Here is a 19,657-nt window from a genome sequence, read left to right as displayed (position 1 = left end):
TATCCTCCAGGCTGGAGGAAGTGATGTGAATATGTCAGGAATGAGGCGGGGATAGTTCTCTGGGCTGGGCTAATTGAGCAGTTGCGGGTCCCTCGGAGTCTAATAAGCTGAGAGGGAGAGCTTTTCTTTTCAAACACTTTTACCCCCCCCCCTTCCCTACACACACACAGTAGGCCTAATCCCCCAAAACTAAGACCACAAACGACTAAAACCCGCAAATGGACACTTAGAAATTACATCAAGATATACTATCACTCTCTCTCTGCACAGATAACTTCAGTGATTTAACAATACATGGATCTTAAGCCTTAAAACTGTGGCTCACCCATATCTGTGAGAATTAAGTGCGTGCTACGACAATCAAAGGCAGGGGGGGGGGGGGGGGGGGGGGCAGATTTAGCTCTCTTTGTCACCAGACCCCTCTGTGGCAGCTCTCTCTCTCTGACACTAATGGCTCTCAAGAACTAAAGCTAGCATGTCGTACATTTCAACCAACTGACCCAACCCACCCCCAACTTCACTGATATGCCTATAAAGATAAAGAATACATTTTATTAAGCCTCTCCTTCTTAGTTTATAATCGCAGTGATATCATCCATATTATTCACTGTATTGGCTGATACAGGGGGAGCCATTACAAGTTAAAGATAGCTCGTTCCTTTATACGATTTTAAGAGATTAATATAATTGTTCTTCAGATACTCCTTGATCTAATCCATTGTTGAGGAGATGTCAGGTCAGGTTTTCAGAGAAAGATAGATAGAGAGAATAGAGAGAGAGAGGAGAGAGAGAGAGAGAGAGAGAGAAGAGAGAAGAGAGAGAGAGAGGAGAGAGAGAAGAGAGAGAGTAGATAGGTGAGAGAGAGAGAGAGAGAGAGAGAGAGAGAGAGAGAGAGAGAGAGAGAGAGAGAGAGAGAGAGAGAGAGAGAGAGAGAGAGAGAGCGAGAGAGAGAGAGAGAGAGAGAGAGAGAGAGAGAGAGCGAGCACAGGCTTTTTCTTTAAATACGTGGCAGGGTTTCAATGAGCCACCATTCACCCCGATTTAAGTCAATCAAATGTCTCCTCAGAAGCACAATCTGGAAGTTCCCTAGGTGGCTGACAGTACAGACGGAATGAACTGCGGTCCTGGAATTAATCTCTGAAGAAAGAATAACAGGGGAGGAAATGGACAAAAGCCAGTAATAGTATCAAAGGCCTGAGAGGAAGCAGAAGAGAGGAAATGTTCATTGTGATCTGAACCTGCAGCCACATTGGAAAGCAGCGAGTCTCTCCGTTTGCACACGTGCATTCCCACACTCAGGAGATGGCAGTGTTGGGAGGGGAGGTTGGCAAGTCTTTGTTTAGAGTTAATGGTACATCCCTCTATACAAGCAACACCTTTAGATGGTACCCGAGAACGGTAAACATTTGCACTGTTAAAGCCCAGGAGTTTAACCCCATCCTCACTGCATTCCCCTGCCTCTTTGTTCCCCCCAGTTATCAAAGCACAAGAAAGCAGAACACTAAAAAAAGACACAAAAGTGAAGCTTTTGTATCCTCCGCTCGTGCTGTTGTCCTTTGGCAATTGCCGTCTCTCAACTTGTTTTCTGCTTTGGGCTGCCAGGCGAGGCAAAAACCCGCACACACCAGAGTTATTCCCAGCAGACATTGTGACAGCGGGGTGTTTCTTGTGAATGTGCCATTTTGTTTTCCCTCGATTCCCTTCACTCTCCCTCCTCAATAGGAAACCGTGGGGCTGGTGTCCGTTGATGTCAACTGAGACAGATGAGCTCAAAGTGAATCCAGATCCACTCACACAACGCTCGTCACATTATACAAACTGCAGTTGTTCTAGTTGAGTCTTTTGTACTGAAGTCAGTTAAACACGGGGAGACGAGGAAGCCGCCATCCTCTTGGGGAGGAGGAGGGGGGGGGGGGGGGGGGGAAGAAAAAACTGATGATGCGAGGACCTCATCGCAACGGAACAGGGAGATCCAATTGTGCGTCGTGTCAAATCTGACCGGCTTTGCCAGCCCATCATACACTTTAACTACGTAATTAAGACCGTCGGGATGGTAATGGAAGGACAATTCCATTTGCTATGTCATTACATTTCTGCATGTGTAAGGATCTTTGCTCAATTCATTTCATAATTATGAACAGCTCTCATTACTCCCAAACCCACACCGCCGCCAGTGTCACATTCAAGACAATGAGTGGGAAAGACTCAAAATTAAGCCATTTTGTGCAACACGGCCTCTTTCTTTGGGAGGAAAAATGGCCCATCATGTGGCCATAAGTACCTCTGGAGGAGCCTGCAATAATAACCCATCACACAGCCCCTAACTACCTCTGGAGGGGGGGGGACCACAATAATAACCGTGGATCCGATTGTAATTCTAAACAGATCCTTTTTGGCCCTTATCTATCTACTTCGGCCGGCCGAAAGAGTGGCACTGTGAAATATAGCCTCTTGTTCTATTTTCCAGCCATGTGTATTTACATTACACACTCAGCAGGCACGCATCCATTTAGCTGAAACAGATACGGTCGCCTGGCACAGCTGAAAAATGAACTGCCTGTGAAGTGCTCTCTCCACTTGTAATATCCTTCATGTAAATCTCTTCTAATCGTCTCCAATAATGAGATCCCAGAACGAGGAGACCTGTCAGTATGCATTTTTTAGAGGCAAATTAAATTCTTTTTTTTTTGCGCGGGTTGTGAAATAATTGCAGCCGGCGACCATTAGTCAGTGAACTCACTGATCACTGTTCATGACTGTGTGACAGAGCTGACGGAGGGAGCCTCCGGGCTTGACTCCACTAGGCCTGCCGCGGTAGTCTGTGATACCGGTGTTGCTCGGTGTGTTCACGCATCCAACCGAGTATGAATTGCCCATCGTCCCCCACTTTATTATTATTATCTTTTTTAAATAGAAATAAAACCCATTTAGTTCCTTTTAACATATCAGTGCCAACGTTCATCAAACAAAAAACTCTAATTTGTAAAATACTAAGCGTGTTATCAATACTTAGTCAGACAACATTTTAAACTTTTAAAACTTTTAAAATTTAAAAAAAGTGTCTGCACCGGTCTGCGCGTACAGCAGAGTTAGGTTTGTGCAGCAGTGTCGCAGTAAAGAGTAGCTTAAGTTTCACCTTTAAAAAAACGGACACAGACGAACAGACAGTGGAGCTGTAGTTTAAACTATTATTAAACTACAGAAAAGAGCTATCAGAATAATAAACAAAGCTAGTTACCTTGAATCGACAAATCCATTATTCATAAAGTCCTGCACATTAAAATTTGTAGTTATGGTGTACATAAAAACCTTGGAGATCATTTTTCGTGCTAAGAGTAAGAACCTACCAGTTTGTATTCAATGTCTCTTTTAAGTATAATTTAAGAGGGTTGTGTATTCTTAAAACATGTAAAAAGGTAAGAACTAATGTAAAAGCTAGATGTGTTTCAATTGTTTTTGGGAGTTCAATTGTGGAATAGCCTTAGTGACGGGTTGAAGTTGTGTACTTCTCAGGGGAGATTTAAAAAGGCCCTAAAGGATAAAATAATTCAGGAGTGCAGTTTTGAGTAAAACATCAAACATTTGTTTTGTTTTTTTCTTAATTTCTTTTTTTATATCTTGCAGCTTATTTTAAGTTTTTCTTTCTTATATTAAAGTATATTTAGTTTTTAAGAATTGTAAAGGATAGGCAAAAATAAGCATGTGCTTCAGCCTATTCCTTTTTTCGGTCATTGAGTTTGGATTTTGTGTGTGAGCTTACTTTGAATAATGTACATTTGTGATCTCCTTCTCACTGCGCGAGTGCGTGGCAATACAAATTGTGTTGACTTTTCAAGCAAATGCACAGAGCAATATCTGCACCTGCATCGTGTTTTTAGTCAATAGCCTAACCCTGCTTTCTTGGGCCATTGAGGACCCAGTATATAGCCTTTAGTTGTACCTTGTGTTTTTATTTACTTTCACACGGCTTTCACTCAACTCAGGCCAGTATTATTCAGTTGCATCCAATCTTCCAACTGAATTATTGCTAATTCAGCATACCTACTTTTAAATCAAAACCGTGCGCAAGACAAGTAAAAGCTGCAATAGAATAGATATGTTTTGTGTGTGTTCCGTACATGCACTTAGTCTCCAAGTCCAAGAGAGTTGAATCTAGAATTGATAATCCTACAAACTCTTGCAGGTGAATAATTCAATATGTATGCAAACTCTTCAATATTTTAAATAATTTCACATACCTACTCTGCATCAAGTTCTCTTTGTGTACCGAGTCAGTGCGCATCTTCAGCTGCAGAGGCCAGTGAAACTGAAAGTGCTGGGCTGTAGTTACTCAAAGAAAGGAGGCACTAGCAAGCAGGGAGACGCTGTGTGTAAGCTGCTGACAGTTTAGAGAAATCCATGTATTTAATTCAATGCAAGAATGAATGATTATAGTAGATTATAGACTAACAGAATGGGGGATAACAATTTATGACCAGAGGTAGGGACGTCAAAAACAGAGGTATGGAATTCCTCGCCATCACACCTTGGATATAACATTGACACTCCAAGTGATTTAGGTTGACTTTACAACTGCAAATGCATGGGCTGTCCCATGTATGAAATTATTTCTTCAAAATTATACGGTTCTTCAGTGCAGGGCTGGACTGGCCCACACCAGCCCACCACAATCAGTCGGACACCACCCACCAGCACCTCCTGTACTATTTCCCCAAACCACTACAAAGCTAAGTAGTAAGTGCCGTGGATAGGTGGACCAGTGTACTCACTCACTCTTGACTCATTCACACGTGACTCACTCACTCTTGACTCACTCCCTGGTGATCAGAGGTGACCGTGGACACAATCTCCATACTGTCTCTCTCATCCACTGCTAACTCAACAACCTGGCTTGACTAGACATACGGAAATAAAGATATGATTACAATTAATTGGTGTTGAGGTCCAGAATTGTTGGAATTCCCTGACAAAGATGTGCAAAAAGGTGTACTGGTAATGACCAAATAGTTGTTTATCTAGTGAATGCATAGATATGTTCCATCTTGTTTATTTTGATACTAACTATTCAGTTAATACAGATTTCAAGTATCCAAATATTGATGATGAATATTGCACAAGGTTTACACAGTTAATATATCCCCTTTTTGTTTTATATGAATGTTCAGAGAGGAGTAGTAGGTAGATATTTGTATGTGACAGGGCAATTAAATAAATGGCGTACTTATTTGTTTGGGGAGTTTGACCTACAGTTAATGAGACTACCAGGTGAAGGTGCTCTACGGACAGCAGCACCCAACAATCTGAAGCGCCTGTAGGTGGAGAGCTACCCACACATAGTAACACAGTCATCCATATCCTAATAGTTACAACATACCTGGGCCTGGCCCTTTCTTCCTGTAGACTGATACATACACAGGTATACATTTTAGCACAGTAGAGCTACAGGTTTTGTATATCATACAGCCTTTTTGTGCATCTTTATCAATGGAACCCTTAGCCTAATAATTGTAATAATATTAGCTATCATGATATGATATGGACCTAGGTCACTCACAGCAACGTAGGCTGAGCCAATGAGATGCTGACAAAACGATGTTAGCCAGTTAATGTTCCCTCCTCTGTTAGAATAGTCATGCTCACTCTCACTCCTCCTCTGTTAGAATAGTCATGTTCACTCTCACTCCTCCTCTGTTAGAATAGTCATGTTCACTCTCACTCCTCCTCTGTTAGAATAGTCATGCTCACTCTCACTCCTCCTCTGTTAGAATAGTCATGCTCACTCTCACTCCTCCTCTGTTAGAATAGTCATGCTCACTCTCACTCCTCCTCTGTTAGAATAGTCATGCTCACTCTCACTCCTCCTCTGTTAGAATAGTCATGCTCACTCTCACTCCTCTGTTAGAATAGTCATGCTCACTCTCACTCCTCCTCTGTTAGAATAGTCATGCTCACTCTCACTCCTCCTCTGTTAGAATAGTCATGCTCACTCTCACTCCTCCTCTGTTAGAATAGTCATGCTCACTCTCACTCCTCCTCTGTTAGAATAGCCATGCTCACTCTCACTCCTCCTCTGTTAGAATAGTCATGCTCACTCTCACTCCTCCTCTGTTAGAATAGTCATGCTCACTCTCACTCCTCCTCTGTTAGTATCCTCCTCTGTTACATGACTGCTCCTCTGCTCCTTTCCTCCTTCAAGTTCCACCTGTTGCTGCACAGCGTCTGGTACTGACACGACCACAGCCTTTGCTGCAGACATGTCTGTTGCTTTTGCACGTTTGGTGACATCCGCCGCTAGCTTTTTAAAATGTTTTGGCCCGCTATTTCTCTGCACCACCGTTACGCTTTTGTTTATCCATTTGATGCCGTCATCCATCCACAGCATCTGCCACGGGAGACAGAGAGGACAGAGGGGGAGGGCTGGGGCCTAGTAAGAGATGTGATTGGGCCAGCCTACAGCCAGAATAGAAAATTAAACAATGGGCTACTGTCCCTGCTTTATGGGGCCGGTTGTTGGCCAAATTATTATTTATTTAAAGTAAAAAAAAATATTAATTCAATTATATCAGGCCCTTGGTGCGTCAGCCCACCAGGAAAATGCCTGGTTTGCCAGTGCAAAGGTTCACTTATTTCCTTTCACATTTACAGATAATTTACTCATCTCTCACTCTCATTGGAACCGTGTGGAAGTTAAGGGACTAAAAAGAGATCCTGGCAGAATTTAGTCTTCTCCTGTATACATATAATCAAGGTCAAGTTCATAAAACTAGTGCAGAGCGGGCCCATTGCCTGGCCCCCGGTACTGCTGCTTGCAGCTGTCTCCAGAAGCGCTCATCCAATCAACTTCACACTCAGCGCTGCACTTTCTTGCATGCTCAGCAACACACCCGCCAAGTGTGAAGTCGATCGGATGAGCGGTTCTCAAGAAAATCGAAGGACAGACATACAGAGATTCCTTCCATTTTATAGGAATTCATAGCATGGAAATATTCATTGCTTTGATATATTACTAAAGACTCCGTATCAGGTTACATTGTGATAATTTATTTATATGCAGTATATATATATATATTTAAAATAGGGTAAGATACATTATTTACATTTTTTATGTGATTGGTGTGTGAATGTCTGTAGTTTTATCACACACACACCCTCTCTCTCTTTTGTATTATTATTTTGTATTATTATTATTAAAATTATTACTATTGTATTCTTGCACAATCATAGCGGGCATGGCCAATCGCATTTCACTGTATGCCCTGGTATGTATGTGATAAATAAACTGAATCTTGAATCGTTTGCACACACACTGATTCTTGCACTCTTCTGAGCCTGTGCACCTGTGTGTGCATTTCCTTTGAGATGGATACTCTCTCTCCATCTCTCTCTCTCCTCTCTCTCTCTCTCTCTCTCTCTCTCTCTCTCTCTCTCTCTCTCTCTCTCTCACCCCCTCTTTATTCAAGCTTATTTTGCAATGTGTATGTATAAAATACATACATTGGAATAAAAAATATCCTCAGCTTAAGTATTAAAAGATGAGGGAGAATGCAGGAGCAAAACAACAAACTAAATCAATACAGTAGGCCCATATGCAACATGGACAAAAAAAGGTGTTACAGCTTAGTAGAACAGATCTGATATGATAACGTAAGTAACTGAGTATTAGTCAGTCAACACAGAATAGGACGTGGAGTTGTCTGATATAATAAAGTAAATAGCTTTGTAAAAATCTAATATTATTTCCTCAGAAAACAGGTGCAAGCTGTTCTGGACACTTGACTGCGCTGCATGGAATACCATGTGCCAAGACAAACGCTTTCTGCACTGTGTTTGTCTTGGCAAAATCTTCTTCTCACCACAGTCTCACACAGTCTGGTTAGTAGAGTCATGGGAGATGAAAGACCGGTGTGTCAGAGTTCCCGACATTGAACTGGGCATGGAATTTATTCCGATCATTTGGCGATGAATTCACAGTCACAGTCAATCATGGGTGCCGTCATACTTAGGTGATAGTTCCAACTTCCTAAGCCCTGACACACACACCGTGTCTTATTGCATAGTTCTTGCATAGTGAACCCCCCCTCTATCTCTCTCCCCCGTCTCCCCCCCTCTCTCTCTCTCTCTCTCTCTCTCTCTCTCGCTCTCTCCTTCTCTCTCCTTATCTCTCTCTCTCTCTCCTTCCCTCTCTCTCCCCCATCTCCCTCTCCATCCCTCCCTCCCTCCCTCCCTCCCTCCCTCCCTCCCTCCCTCCCTCCCTCCCTCCCTCCCTCCCTCCCTCTCTATCTCTCACTGACCTACCCTCTCCTTTGTCCTACTGTGCGGACCAGTGACTGGCAGTAGTTAAGAATGAACATGACCCTCCTGTCAGCCAAGTCGATGTCTTGTTAAACGGTGAGTCAGAAATGAAACGTCAACATTAATTCCCTGCTAAATGATCCCGCTGAATAATGGATGAGGGCTGCGCGGCGATATGCAGATTTCCACCTTCTACCTTTGTCAGCCTAATTGCCGCCACTCAACCACGTCTGAAGTCAGCCGCGCCTTAAGAGCAGACATGACTACTATCAGTCAATAATGTTGCCCAAGCGCTGTATCAAAGGCCAGGCCCAGCCAAGGTGAGATCCCTCAACAGTAGCTGCCTTAGCCAAGCATCAAAGAGACACTCAGGTGTCTTCACAGTCGTAGGCCCCTTCTGAGGCCTTATCTGGTGGTGGGGATAATGTGACCCTAAAGGATGCTCTGGTGACAGAAACACACACACACACACACACACAGAGACACACACGTGTGCTTATACACATAAACATGTACACACACACAGACACACACACACGTGTGCTTATACACATTATTAACATGTACACACACACACACACACATGCACGTGTGTGCTTATACACATGAACATGTACACACACACAGACACACACACGTCTTTGGTCTTATCTTGAAACACTTCTAAGGATATTCCAGTTCTATCAACACAACCATGCACATGTACACACACACACACAGACACACACACAGACACAGACACAAATGTAGTCTCTCACCTTGATCGGGCAGCTGGCAGACATTGGGCGGGACCGTCATATTCAGCACGTCGTTGACAGCCGTGTCCACATAGTGGCCTCTCTGGACGTCGTGTTCGCTGTCGGTCTGGTCGCTCTCCTCGTGGCCGCTGTCCTTCAGACTGTTCCCCTCCAGGTCCTTGAATGTTGACGTGCTGTATGGAGGCCAGGGGGGAGGAGAGAGAGACAGGGTGTTGATTAACTGTCACATCACCTTCCCTCACGTGTTTCTCCCTGGTCCCATCACTCTGGCCGTGTGTGATGAGCGTTCTGTCATTGTCCCTCCACTCTCCCCTCCTGGACATTGTTTACAGGGATGCACTGATGCCGGTATTGTATATTGGGCCGATGTCAGGCTAAAATATCGTAGCATCGGTATCGGGAGAATTTCCCCCTCGATACCAACGTCTGAAGCAAAGCAAATGTGACTTTATTTTCCTCTTGATTTTACCTCGATTTTAACACCCTCTTACAATTCTACCATTCATTTGATTATTTCTGCACTAATGCTAATTTACTTTTACGTTTAGTCATTTAGCTGACGCTTTTATCCAAAGCAACTTACAAGTTCTGTACAATAAGTCAGCAGGAAGGGTACAACTCAGCTAAGGATAAGTGATATTGTTCGTCAATCAATGTCGAACTTAAGTGCTAATTCCGCTCTTTCCTCTCTACAGTAACAATGAAACCACCTGGGGACAAAGAGTTCCCAAGTATCGGGGGGTCTTTTTATGGAATAATTGGGTATTTTTATTTGATTTGATTCAGAAGTAGCACAGCAGCTGCTTAAAGACATCAGTGGGAACAAACGGGAGGCACTCACTCACTACAATCAAAGAAATACGGCAGGAATCAGGAATTGATTGGACGGAGATTGAAAGATGGATGGAGGAAATGCTGGGAGCATACAGACTGAGCATCTGTCTCGTTTGGTGCTCAGTCAATAATGATGGGGGGGGGGGGTTAAGACAATCAACAGCTGCACGGTAAGAGTGTGACATCCCCTCATTTGCTTTCTACCACACTTGAACACATTCCGCTTTTCACAAACGACACTAAATAAGCGCAATCGTGTGAACATCAGCGTTTTTTACTTTAAAAAGTAATGCCTTACTTTACTTTAGTACTCCCTGTGGACTCGCTACACCACTCGTCGCGTTACCCTGCAAAATCCCTGTTTGCTAATTATGTCAATAAAGAGGGAACGACACTCCTCGCTCTCCAACACACCGTTCACACTTCAGCATCATGACATCAGAGATAGACAGAGGACGAGGAGAAGCGGTGAGATGGATAGGCGCGTTTTACGATTCTTTTTCGGTTTTATAAGCGTGTACGAAGAGGGAATCGCATAGTTGAATCGCACGTCTCTTTCTCTCTAATACTCTCGTATACTCTCTCACCCAGATGCCGACTCGCAACAAGCAGTGGGCTGAACTAGGACGAGTGCTTTGAAAGGCTCATAAGGAATCTCATCAATATTTATTTGAATTCACACACAGCTTCACGACGGCAAACGGAGGTAGACAAGGGAACAAAAAAGTAGCAGTGAGATTTACACGGTTTTACACGGTTAGACGAATATATGATATGATAATTGCAGGATCTATTTAAATCCATCGCAAATAGAAGAGGTAAATTATCTCTCTCTCTTTCACTCTGTAATGTGTAGGCTGTTCTTTGAGTGTGCAGAACGGAACAAGCTCTAGCAGGTAACGTCGTTTCTCTCCTTCTCTCTAATGTACAGTATACTCTCTCGCTCGGATACGCAATTGGAACAGGTGGTAACCTAGGAGGGATTCTATCAATATTTATTCAAATCCACAACAAAAGAAGGGGGAAGGGCAGGCTAATGTATGTAACGTGAGTAACGGCCTTGTTAGATCAGAGGATGGGAAAGCGTAGGAGAAAGAGAGAGAGCGGAAGAGAGGAGAAGAAATGAGAGGTGAGGAGGAGAGGGAAACGGAAGTGAAGTTGAAGAGACGAAAATGAGAAAATGTATAAAAGGAACTGAGAAAAGTGAGGTAGAGAAGGAAACAAAGGACAATGCAAGGTAAGGTAGCCGCATTCCCCCCCCCTCCAGACCAAGCTCTGGGCCGGCCTGGGAGAGAGGAGGACTGCAGGTAATGCTGCCTCTCTGATGTTATCACTGTAATTGCACCTGTCCCAGACCCCAGGCTCGCCGGCTCCGGAGGGCATTTCTTTGTAGTGTGCTGCTGAAGCCCACACTTGAATCTTTGTTTACATTAACAGAGTAAATCTTTTTGGAGGGAAATTGCCATAGTGGCTTTTCAAAAGGCTGGGATGGGCCTCAAACAATGGCTGGCCGGGGAATGTTCCACAGCTGAAGGTAGAAGGGGGTTATTAGGGTATTGAAGCTGAGCCCTGGAAGGCATTAGCCTATTATATGACCTACCGCACCCCCCCACCCCCCCACCCCTCACCCCCACACACACACTCTAACAAACATATCTAATATCCTGCTTCAGGTGCACCTTGAAATCCTCCTCGTCTCCACAATGAGAAGCTTTGTTCTCCGCTCGAAAAAGACCACCAAATTAACTTCATTATTGCCTATTCATTTTGCTGCCCTCTTGGAGAAAGGAGATATGGCTGTGGAATGCCTTGAAAACATTCTAATGTTGAGAAAAAAAATAATACTTTGATATAATCTACTCTTACTTATAACTATATCTAAGTAATTTAAACAGCTCATGATTTAGTATGACTATTTAATATAGTTCATTTGACAAGAGGGATGGGACTTTTATGGGAAAATTATGGAATTAATCTGATTTGTGGAAATCTAATTTATTTTTAATTAGATTTCCCCCCCCTCCTATGACAGATAACAATGACTCATGTTTACACACAGTTCCTAACCAAGACATACCTTTTAATGAGGTGTGCTCTGCTGTTCACGTAGCTGGAGTCAATGGTATAATTCTCCGTCTGTAACACAGAGAATGGGTGGGGTGGGGGGTGGGGTGGGTTTGGTGAGCACAGAGAGATGCATTTAATTATGGAAGTAACCAAAATGAAATAATAATGTTACTAGTCACTGGCTTTCAATGGAAAATGTTAATATACACAAAAGCCCCGGTTATGCAGGCTGGGCTTTCAAGGGGCTGTAGCTTTTTCTCTTTCAAACACACACACACACACACACACACACACACACACACACACACACACACACACACACACACACACACACACACACACACGCGCGCGCGCACACACACACACACACACACACACACACACACACACACACACACACACACACACACACACACACACACACACACCCCCACACACACACACACACACACACACACACACACACACACACACACACACACACACACACACACACACACACACACACACACACACACACACTAGGGCTGAGCCCAAACGTTCGAACGTTCGAACCTTTGTCCGTTACGTTGGCATTCAAATTCTAAATCAACATTCAAATTTTTTATTTTTAATAAATTTATTAAATTTTTATTTTCTTTTAATATTTTTTTCTATTCATTCTGTTTAAACCAATGGGGTTTTTCTTCACAGTTGCAGATACAGATTAGGCTACACTAATAGTATTAAAAAAAACTGATGAGTTATATTCATTAAAGAAAAATGTATTTAGTTGGGCTGGGGATTCCCCCTGGGCTAGGTCTGGGGCTGGAAAGTTGATTTAATAAAAAATATATACTAATTTAATCCGATTAATCACTTTATTCAAATTGAGGATTTAGTTTGAGGATAAAAAAAAGAATTATAAAAAAAAAAAAATGAAATTAATATATATTTTTTTAATTAAAAACGAAGGTTCGAACATACGTTCGAAAAACCCTGACGAAGTTCGAATCCCAAAAACAGGCTTCGGGGACAGCCTTAACACACACACACACACACACACAGTGACGCTTACTGGGAGTTGAGCGCAGAGGAGAGTGCTGCAATGAGCACACCCTCTCCTCTCCATCTCCCTTTTCCCAGCCCTCCCTGCCTCCCTCCCTCCCTGTAAACGCTCCTCTCCGTAGCCAGTCAGACCACAGCCTTTAAAATGGAGTCATTACGGAGGACAGAGCGTCACGCGGGGGGAGAGGGGGAGACTGGATTTACTATTGTATTATGCACATCGTTGCGGGCAAGACCACCCGCATTTCATTGTATACTCGTATGCCGTGACAAATAAAACTCTTGACTTGACTCCCCTCCCCCAAACTCCTTACTTCCACCATCGTTTTTTATATATTTTTTGGAGTAGACATTAATGTATAAATATTAAATAAATAAATAAATGCAAGAGAAGGAGATCAAATTAGGAATGTACCGGGGGAATCTTAACTTCTCAATTGCAGATGAAAAGGCTTTCAAGAATCTGCATTATGCCGGATCTCTGACCCACATTAGAGGACACAGTTCAAAGGCATGCTGCATTCGCCACTTTTTCTTCTCTTTTTTTCTTTTCAACATTTGTAGAGCAAGAAAAGAGCGAGAGGGACACTGACAGTGGAATCAGTGTACATTGGACAGGCAGGCCCTGCGCCTGCCAAGCATCTACACACACTAGATAAGATGGCAAAGAGGTGCCAGAGTGTATCAGAAAGGCGCGTCTCCATTGACCGGCACGGTACAGGACGGCAAGCCTACCTGTCCTCCACTGTGCCGCGCTGCCTGTACAGTATGCTTCTCCATTACACAACAGAACTGTGAGTCGAGTTTGGGGGGGGGAGTAAAGCGGACGTTCTTTGCCGAGACTCTGGTAATCAGCTCTCTGGCACCAGCTTATAAGAACATGGATATGCCTCATATTGTAGTTGATGCATTTAGAACACGTTAGTAACATCAATATTGTGCTGTCAGAACAATCTTATGTTTGCAAGTCAATTATTTAATATTTGCTTTTGCCCAGCTGGGGCAGGAAAATGCTCAAGTGAAATGATTATAATTTTTTTTTTATCTCTTAGTTAGAAGTGTTGTGTTTAGCTGAAGTATTTACAAGGTTTGTCATTTGGTGAAACGGAACGGCTGGCCATAAAGAACCAGGAGATTTTTTAATTTGCTTCAAAAGTTAAATACAAATACTTGTGACAATTAAGAGACCAGTCACAGCTGCAGATGTGGTAAATTATCAGGTGCGCCGTAATGGTTTGTAACTGGAGACATCCCAGTGGTTAACTGTTGGGTTGTAACCAGAGACCTCCCAGTGGTTAACTGTTGGGTTGTAACCGGAGACCTCCCAGTGGTTAAAGGAACACGCCAACATTTTGGGAAATTACCTTATCGTCTTCTCCAGAGAGAGACAAGAAGATAGATACCAGTTTCCTCTTCAGTAGAAAGCTATCTGGCTGCACGTTAGCCGAGCTTAGCACAATGAATTGAAGCGGACATGACCGGTTAGCCTTTGGGAGAGGTGTTAGTTGGTCAATGCCTAGGCTAACCGGTCATGTCCGCTTCCATTCATTGTTCCATTCACTTCTTGTCATGACTAATAGATTCACTGAAAAAAAATTCAAATCGTGCATAGATCACTAGATTGAACACTTCTTAATATGAGTTTCAAAGCATTTCCTGGTTGATAACAATTTAAATACTTATCCTACAAAATGTGAAACTGTTCTGACAGCAAAATATTGATGTAACTAAGCGATTCACTGGGGAAAATGTTTTCGATGCATCAGCATTTCAACTTCAATATGAGGTGGACTCAGGTTGTAGTAAAGTGTTGACACAGAGCATGGGACAACGCTTTTGTGACAATTTCCATTGACCAATCAACTGTAAAATCGACACGGCTCAGTTGGTAGTGAAGAAAGCAGAACAAAAGGGGAGCATGGATTCTGACACAGCATGGCACGGTACGGTAGTGAGAAAGTGTCATTTAGCTTCTCTAAGGACATTCCCATGGCCCAGCCAAAGAAAAGACAGGATACAACCCTTTTCCCGCTAAGTTCGATAAGACGCAGGTGTTTTCTACAGGATAAAAAAACAACTGTACTTTAAATTCCACTCTGTCTGATGTTGTAGCCAGATAAAACATGAGAGTCAATGGCTGACTTCCGAGGGGGAAATCTACAGTATCAGTATCAAAGCCTGGATGAAAAGAACTCGCCACCATGATAAGGAAGGTTAATGCAGGCAGCGGGGCACCCACAGCTGATTATCAAATGAGCGACGTGTTCCGACACATCTTGTTGTTGCAACACTGCTGTGGGCCGCGCACAGCAGCCAAAATACATCCGGATTAAACATGCTCTGCTTGTTAGACCATAATGGAGTTGAACTTTTTTTATAATTTCTTTTAAACCTGTGAATGATGATTTCAAAAACAGGGTTCTGGAGAGAGAGGCAGGGGGAGAGCGGTGGGAATGTTAAACATTAACCCCAGTGTTCACGCTTCCCTCCTGAATGAGAGCTAAAAAAAAAACAAAAAAAAGGAATGCAGGCGGATCACGGCGGCCAGACTGTATGGTGTTTACCTCTGGCAAATAGTTCCTGGTGACCCCTCTGTGGTCTATGGAAAACGGAACAGGTTGTTTATGCTTCCAAATGCATGTTATGTTTGTTTTTTCACCTCTTGTAATGTATCCACGCCATGACGAGCTTCAAAGGCAGCATAAAAGCAAACCGTTCCACACTATCCTAAGGCTCTACGGCAGGTACTGTCCTCACTTCCCTCCACAAGAGGGAATCCTCATGCGTACCTAACAATGTAAGTAGGTGGGGTAATTATCCTGTTATATCACATACAGTACCCCCCAACCATACTAATGTCCACTGGACGTGCCAAAACACCTTCAATCACCAGGAAATAAGGCATTGTTTGCCGTCTCACCTCCGTGCCTAATTACCCGTCGGCAGTAGATAATATTGTAATTAGCAGCATCGGAAGGGCGGGCCTCTGATTGAGATTCACGAGACTGGGAACGCAATCTGGATGCACTGAAGGTTGGCGTCGTGCTCTCTCCTTTCTCACTGTCCACCCCTAATTAAACCTTAACTCGTTGTTATCAAAGAGATAATTAGTAAAAAGTCATTATAATTAAGATTATATTATTGCCCCTTTATTTGGAGCACACCACTCTGTTGATGAGAGCTGACTGTTCCTGTCCTGCTTGACTCGATTCATATCAAAGTAATGGGTACTCTCAATTAGTCTACTACAGAGAAAGGTGTTAATAAAATAAACATACTAATCACTGGAAGATTCATTAATATATGTAAATGTAATGTATAATGAAATGCTATATTGATATATCAAGTCACTATTAATATGATATTTTAGAATTTTATATTGGCTAATGTTCTTTTAGTTGTGCGTGCCACCTGCGCTTATATATGTAAATAAGGACAAGTGTGTACGTGTGTGTATGCACATGAGTGTAAGTGTGTGTGTGTGTGTGTGTGTGTGTGTGTGTGTGTGTGTGTGTGTGTGTGTGTGTGTGTGTGTGTGTGTGTGTGTGTGTGTGTGTGTGTGTGTGTGTGTGTGTGTATGTATATAAATATAGTTGTTTTGGTGGAGCCACCTGTACTGGACGTTGGGCCTAGTGAGCTCATTACTCTGCCCCTCCACCTTGCTGTGCATCCAGTGTGGGACTAATGAACATGCCTGGCCATAGTAACAAGAGGAAAACCTCATTAAGGAGACAGCAGACATATTTCCAAGAGAATCTCACTCTGGTGTCAGCCTGTAATTGGTTTGGATGCTAGGCGCTGCCTGGGAGCCTGTGGTGTGCCTACGGTGAACTGGAACGACGTTTCCCATCACATTTGAGTCCCTCAAGGTCCTTACCATGAAAGCCCTCTTAAATGTACAACAGGAACCCACCAAAAGAGTTGGCATACTATTTGGTATTTGTACAGAAACGTTTGATGTTTTTAATGTTAGGATTAGCCTGCACTCCAAACAGACTGTAGTTCATCATCAGTGCGGTCTGCAGAGCAGCAGTGACATAATCAATGCAACCAGAACAGACAAACCCCCTGCACATTTCCTCTATTATGGAATAGTCAATGGTGATAAAGAAATCGCAAAACATGAATGAATCACTTACAGAGTTCCTATTCTGAGGGAGAATCGGATGCATTAGACCCAGCTTCCTGTGAAGAAATGCAGCATTCTCTCCCTCGCCTCTCTGACCAACTTCAAATTGGAGTACACGTCAATATTTCTTCCTGCGAGGTCGAGTTTCAGGCTAGAGGATAAGGGCCGGTTAACTACAGCGAGGGCCGCCACAAATGGCTACTTAATCGGGTTGGACAATGTGTTGTTGTGATCTGAGCGGCCCCATTTTGGCGGCCAGAGCCACTCTATCCACGTAATTATTGCTCGGCTTCATCTGTAGGACTGGAGAGAGAGCGAGAGAGAGAGAGCGGTAGTTCCTTGTCTCACGCCAGTGATGGATCGGTGGTGTCAGGACTATTGAGGAGGAGAGAGGCGAGAAGAGAGAAGAAGGAAGGGGGTAGATGGGTGAGACTTGACCTGACAGAGACTTCTGATCCAGCCGCAGCCCATCAACCTTCCCCTTGTCACCTTCTCACATCTCTCCTTTCCAATAAGCAGGGGCACAGGGGCACAGGGGCACTCCCCGCCGAGTTGCCACTGTGAGATTGCATTCGGTTCCATAGTCTGAATCATTGTGCTGAGGCACTGGGATCCCAACGGATGGGAAAGGAGGGACGGGAAGGAGAGGAGGATCGGGGAGCGGGTGGTGGTCGTAAGCACCGGGCAAGTTCTGCAGGTGCCATGGAGTGGGGAGGGAGAGTATAGAGTCACACAACTGTGTTATATCTAGTGGAGCTTGCCGCTTCAACTAATACAATTATAGTCCAATTTAACAGTGGAAGCACGACACAAGAGGTCGTCCTTGGAAACTGTTTGGAGAAGGCACGGGCACTTTCAATTCTTGGCAGGTGATCGGATGAACCATTTGTCTATCACTGGCTAACTTCAATCAATCAGATCAATGGACCAAATGACATAGCAGGAGAGCACTGAAGAGGAAGCTAGCTAGGTATAGTTAGCACGTCGTAGACAATTCTTGCTGTCTTTGTAAGGATAGGGTGCAGATTGGTCTGTCTGTCTGTCTGTCTGTCTGTCTGTCTGTCTGTCTGTCTGTCTGTCTGTCTGTCTGTCTGTCTGTCTGTCTGTCTGTCTGTCTGTCTGTCTGTCTGTCTGTCTGTCTGTCTGTCTGTCTGTCTCTCTCTCTCCCTCTCTCTCTCTCTCTCTCTCTCTCTCTCTCTCTCTCTCTCTCTCTCTCTCTCTCTCTCCCTCTCTCTCTATCTCTCTCTCTCTCTCTCTCTCTCTCTCTGTCTCTCTCTCTCTCTCTCTCTCTCTCTCTATCTCTCTCTCTCTCTCTCTCTCTCTCTCTCTCTCTCTCTCTCTCCCTCTCTCTCTCCTCCCATACTATCAGTGTTTTTCTTGAGGAAGATAATATCAACAAACAAGTGGTTATTACTGTATGTGTACCATTTCCTGTGAGGAGTCAACTAGGAAGCTTCCACAACAATGAGAGTGTAGATGCCGGATCCTTTTAACTCAAACTGCACGGCACTGTGGCATCCCATGTTTTAATTGAAGGCCTATTATATTGCATACAGTGTGTATTCACTGGGGTATTTCAATATGGTTGGAATGATATAACCAAGGGGTTGTAATGCAGTTTGAAGCGCATACCTTCTAGCAAATCCTGCTGCCTTTTTCAGCAACTTAATATTGGAACAGGCAAAGAGAGACGGCAGCCTCCTCCCGATTGTTCCGTGATTCAGGGACAATCCCAGAATTTCAACTTGTTCTTTCCTGTTTTGATTGATTGATTGATTGATTGATTGATTGAAAAGTTTATTAACAGGTACAGTACAGCTCAATGTACATTTGAGGTGGAGGGGGGGGGGGGGTTGGGTAGGGGGGGGGGAACACTGTACACTGTAGATTGGAATACTGACAAAGCCATACTTGGTCATTTACTGTACAACTGGGTTAGGACATTTGTAGGGGCCAGTTTCGAGATTCAGTCTCCGTAGGTGTTCTTTGAGAGTGTTTTTGAAAGTGGGTAGTGATTCACATTCCTTTACAAACAGTTCAGTTCAGAAACAGTTCATGTTTCAAGTTAAGCTATGTCTTAATGACATGAACCCAGGAGGCTGCCAGCTTTATGCACATTATGGCTTATGCTACTGTAATCTTTATTCAATGAAGTGTTAATTTGTTTGACCGTTTTCCATTCCCAAAAACGAACTTAAAGGCCAACCTTCATGTTGTATTTTTGTTCAATAAACAATGTGAACTAGGCCAACGGTGACTTTCATGAAGAAGGAAATTGACCCAGTTTTAGCGTTTTTATCAAACATTTTGTCTGCCCTACACAATCACCACGCACATGGATATTTTAATCAATGGTTCATAACGTGCGTGTGTAATCGAAATGATGTCGTCACAAGAGGTGCAGGGCACCAGGGGGCTAACCAGGGGGCGCTGAGAGTCACAGCTAGTGGCAGGCACTGAGAGCCTTGCTACTACTAGCCGAATGAAAATGTATCTGTTTCACCTAACAACACTATTGCTCCGTGATCAT

The 19,657-nt window shown here is 43.6% G+C and overlaps 1 protein-coding gene across 2 annotated transcripts in view; it reads right to left on the bottom strand.

Annotated features, from left to right (window-relative positions):
- pcdh19 (protocadherin 19) overlaps positions 1-19,657 on the bottom strand; it is an 88,055-nt gene that overhangs the window by 23,738 nt on the left and 44,660 nt on the right. For both annotated transcript variants that reach the window (XM_084331778.1, XM_084331779.1), the window contains exons 3-4: positions 11,962-12,020; positions 9,051-9,223 (exon numbers count right to left, since the gene is read on the bottom strand). In XM_084331778.1, the coding sequence (XP_084187904.1) occupies positions 9,051-9,223; positions 11,962-12,020 (232 nt within the window). The remainder of the gene's footprint in view (positions 1-9,050; positions 9,224-11,961; positions 12,021-19,657) is intronic.

This window comes from Notolepis coatsorum, assembly GCF_963971535.1.
Source record: "Notolepis coatsorum genome assembly, chromosome: 16".
NCBI lineage: Eukaryota > Metazoa > Chordata > Actinopteri > Aulopiformes > Paralepididae > Notolepis > Notolepis coatsorum.
This window is presented reverse-complemented; position numbering and strand designations above follow the sequence as displayed.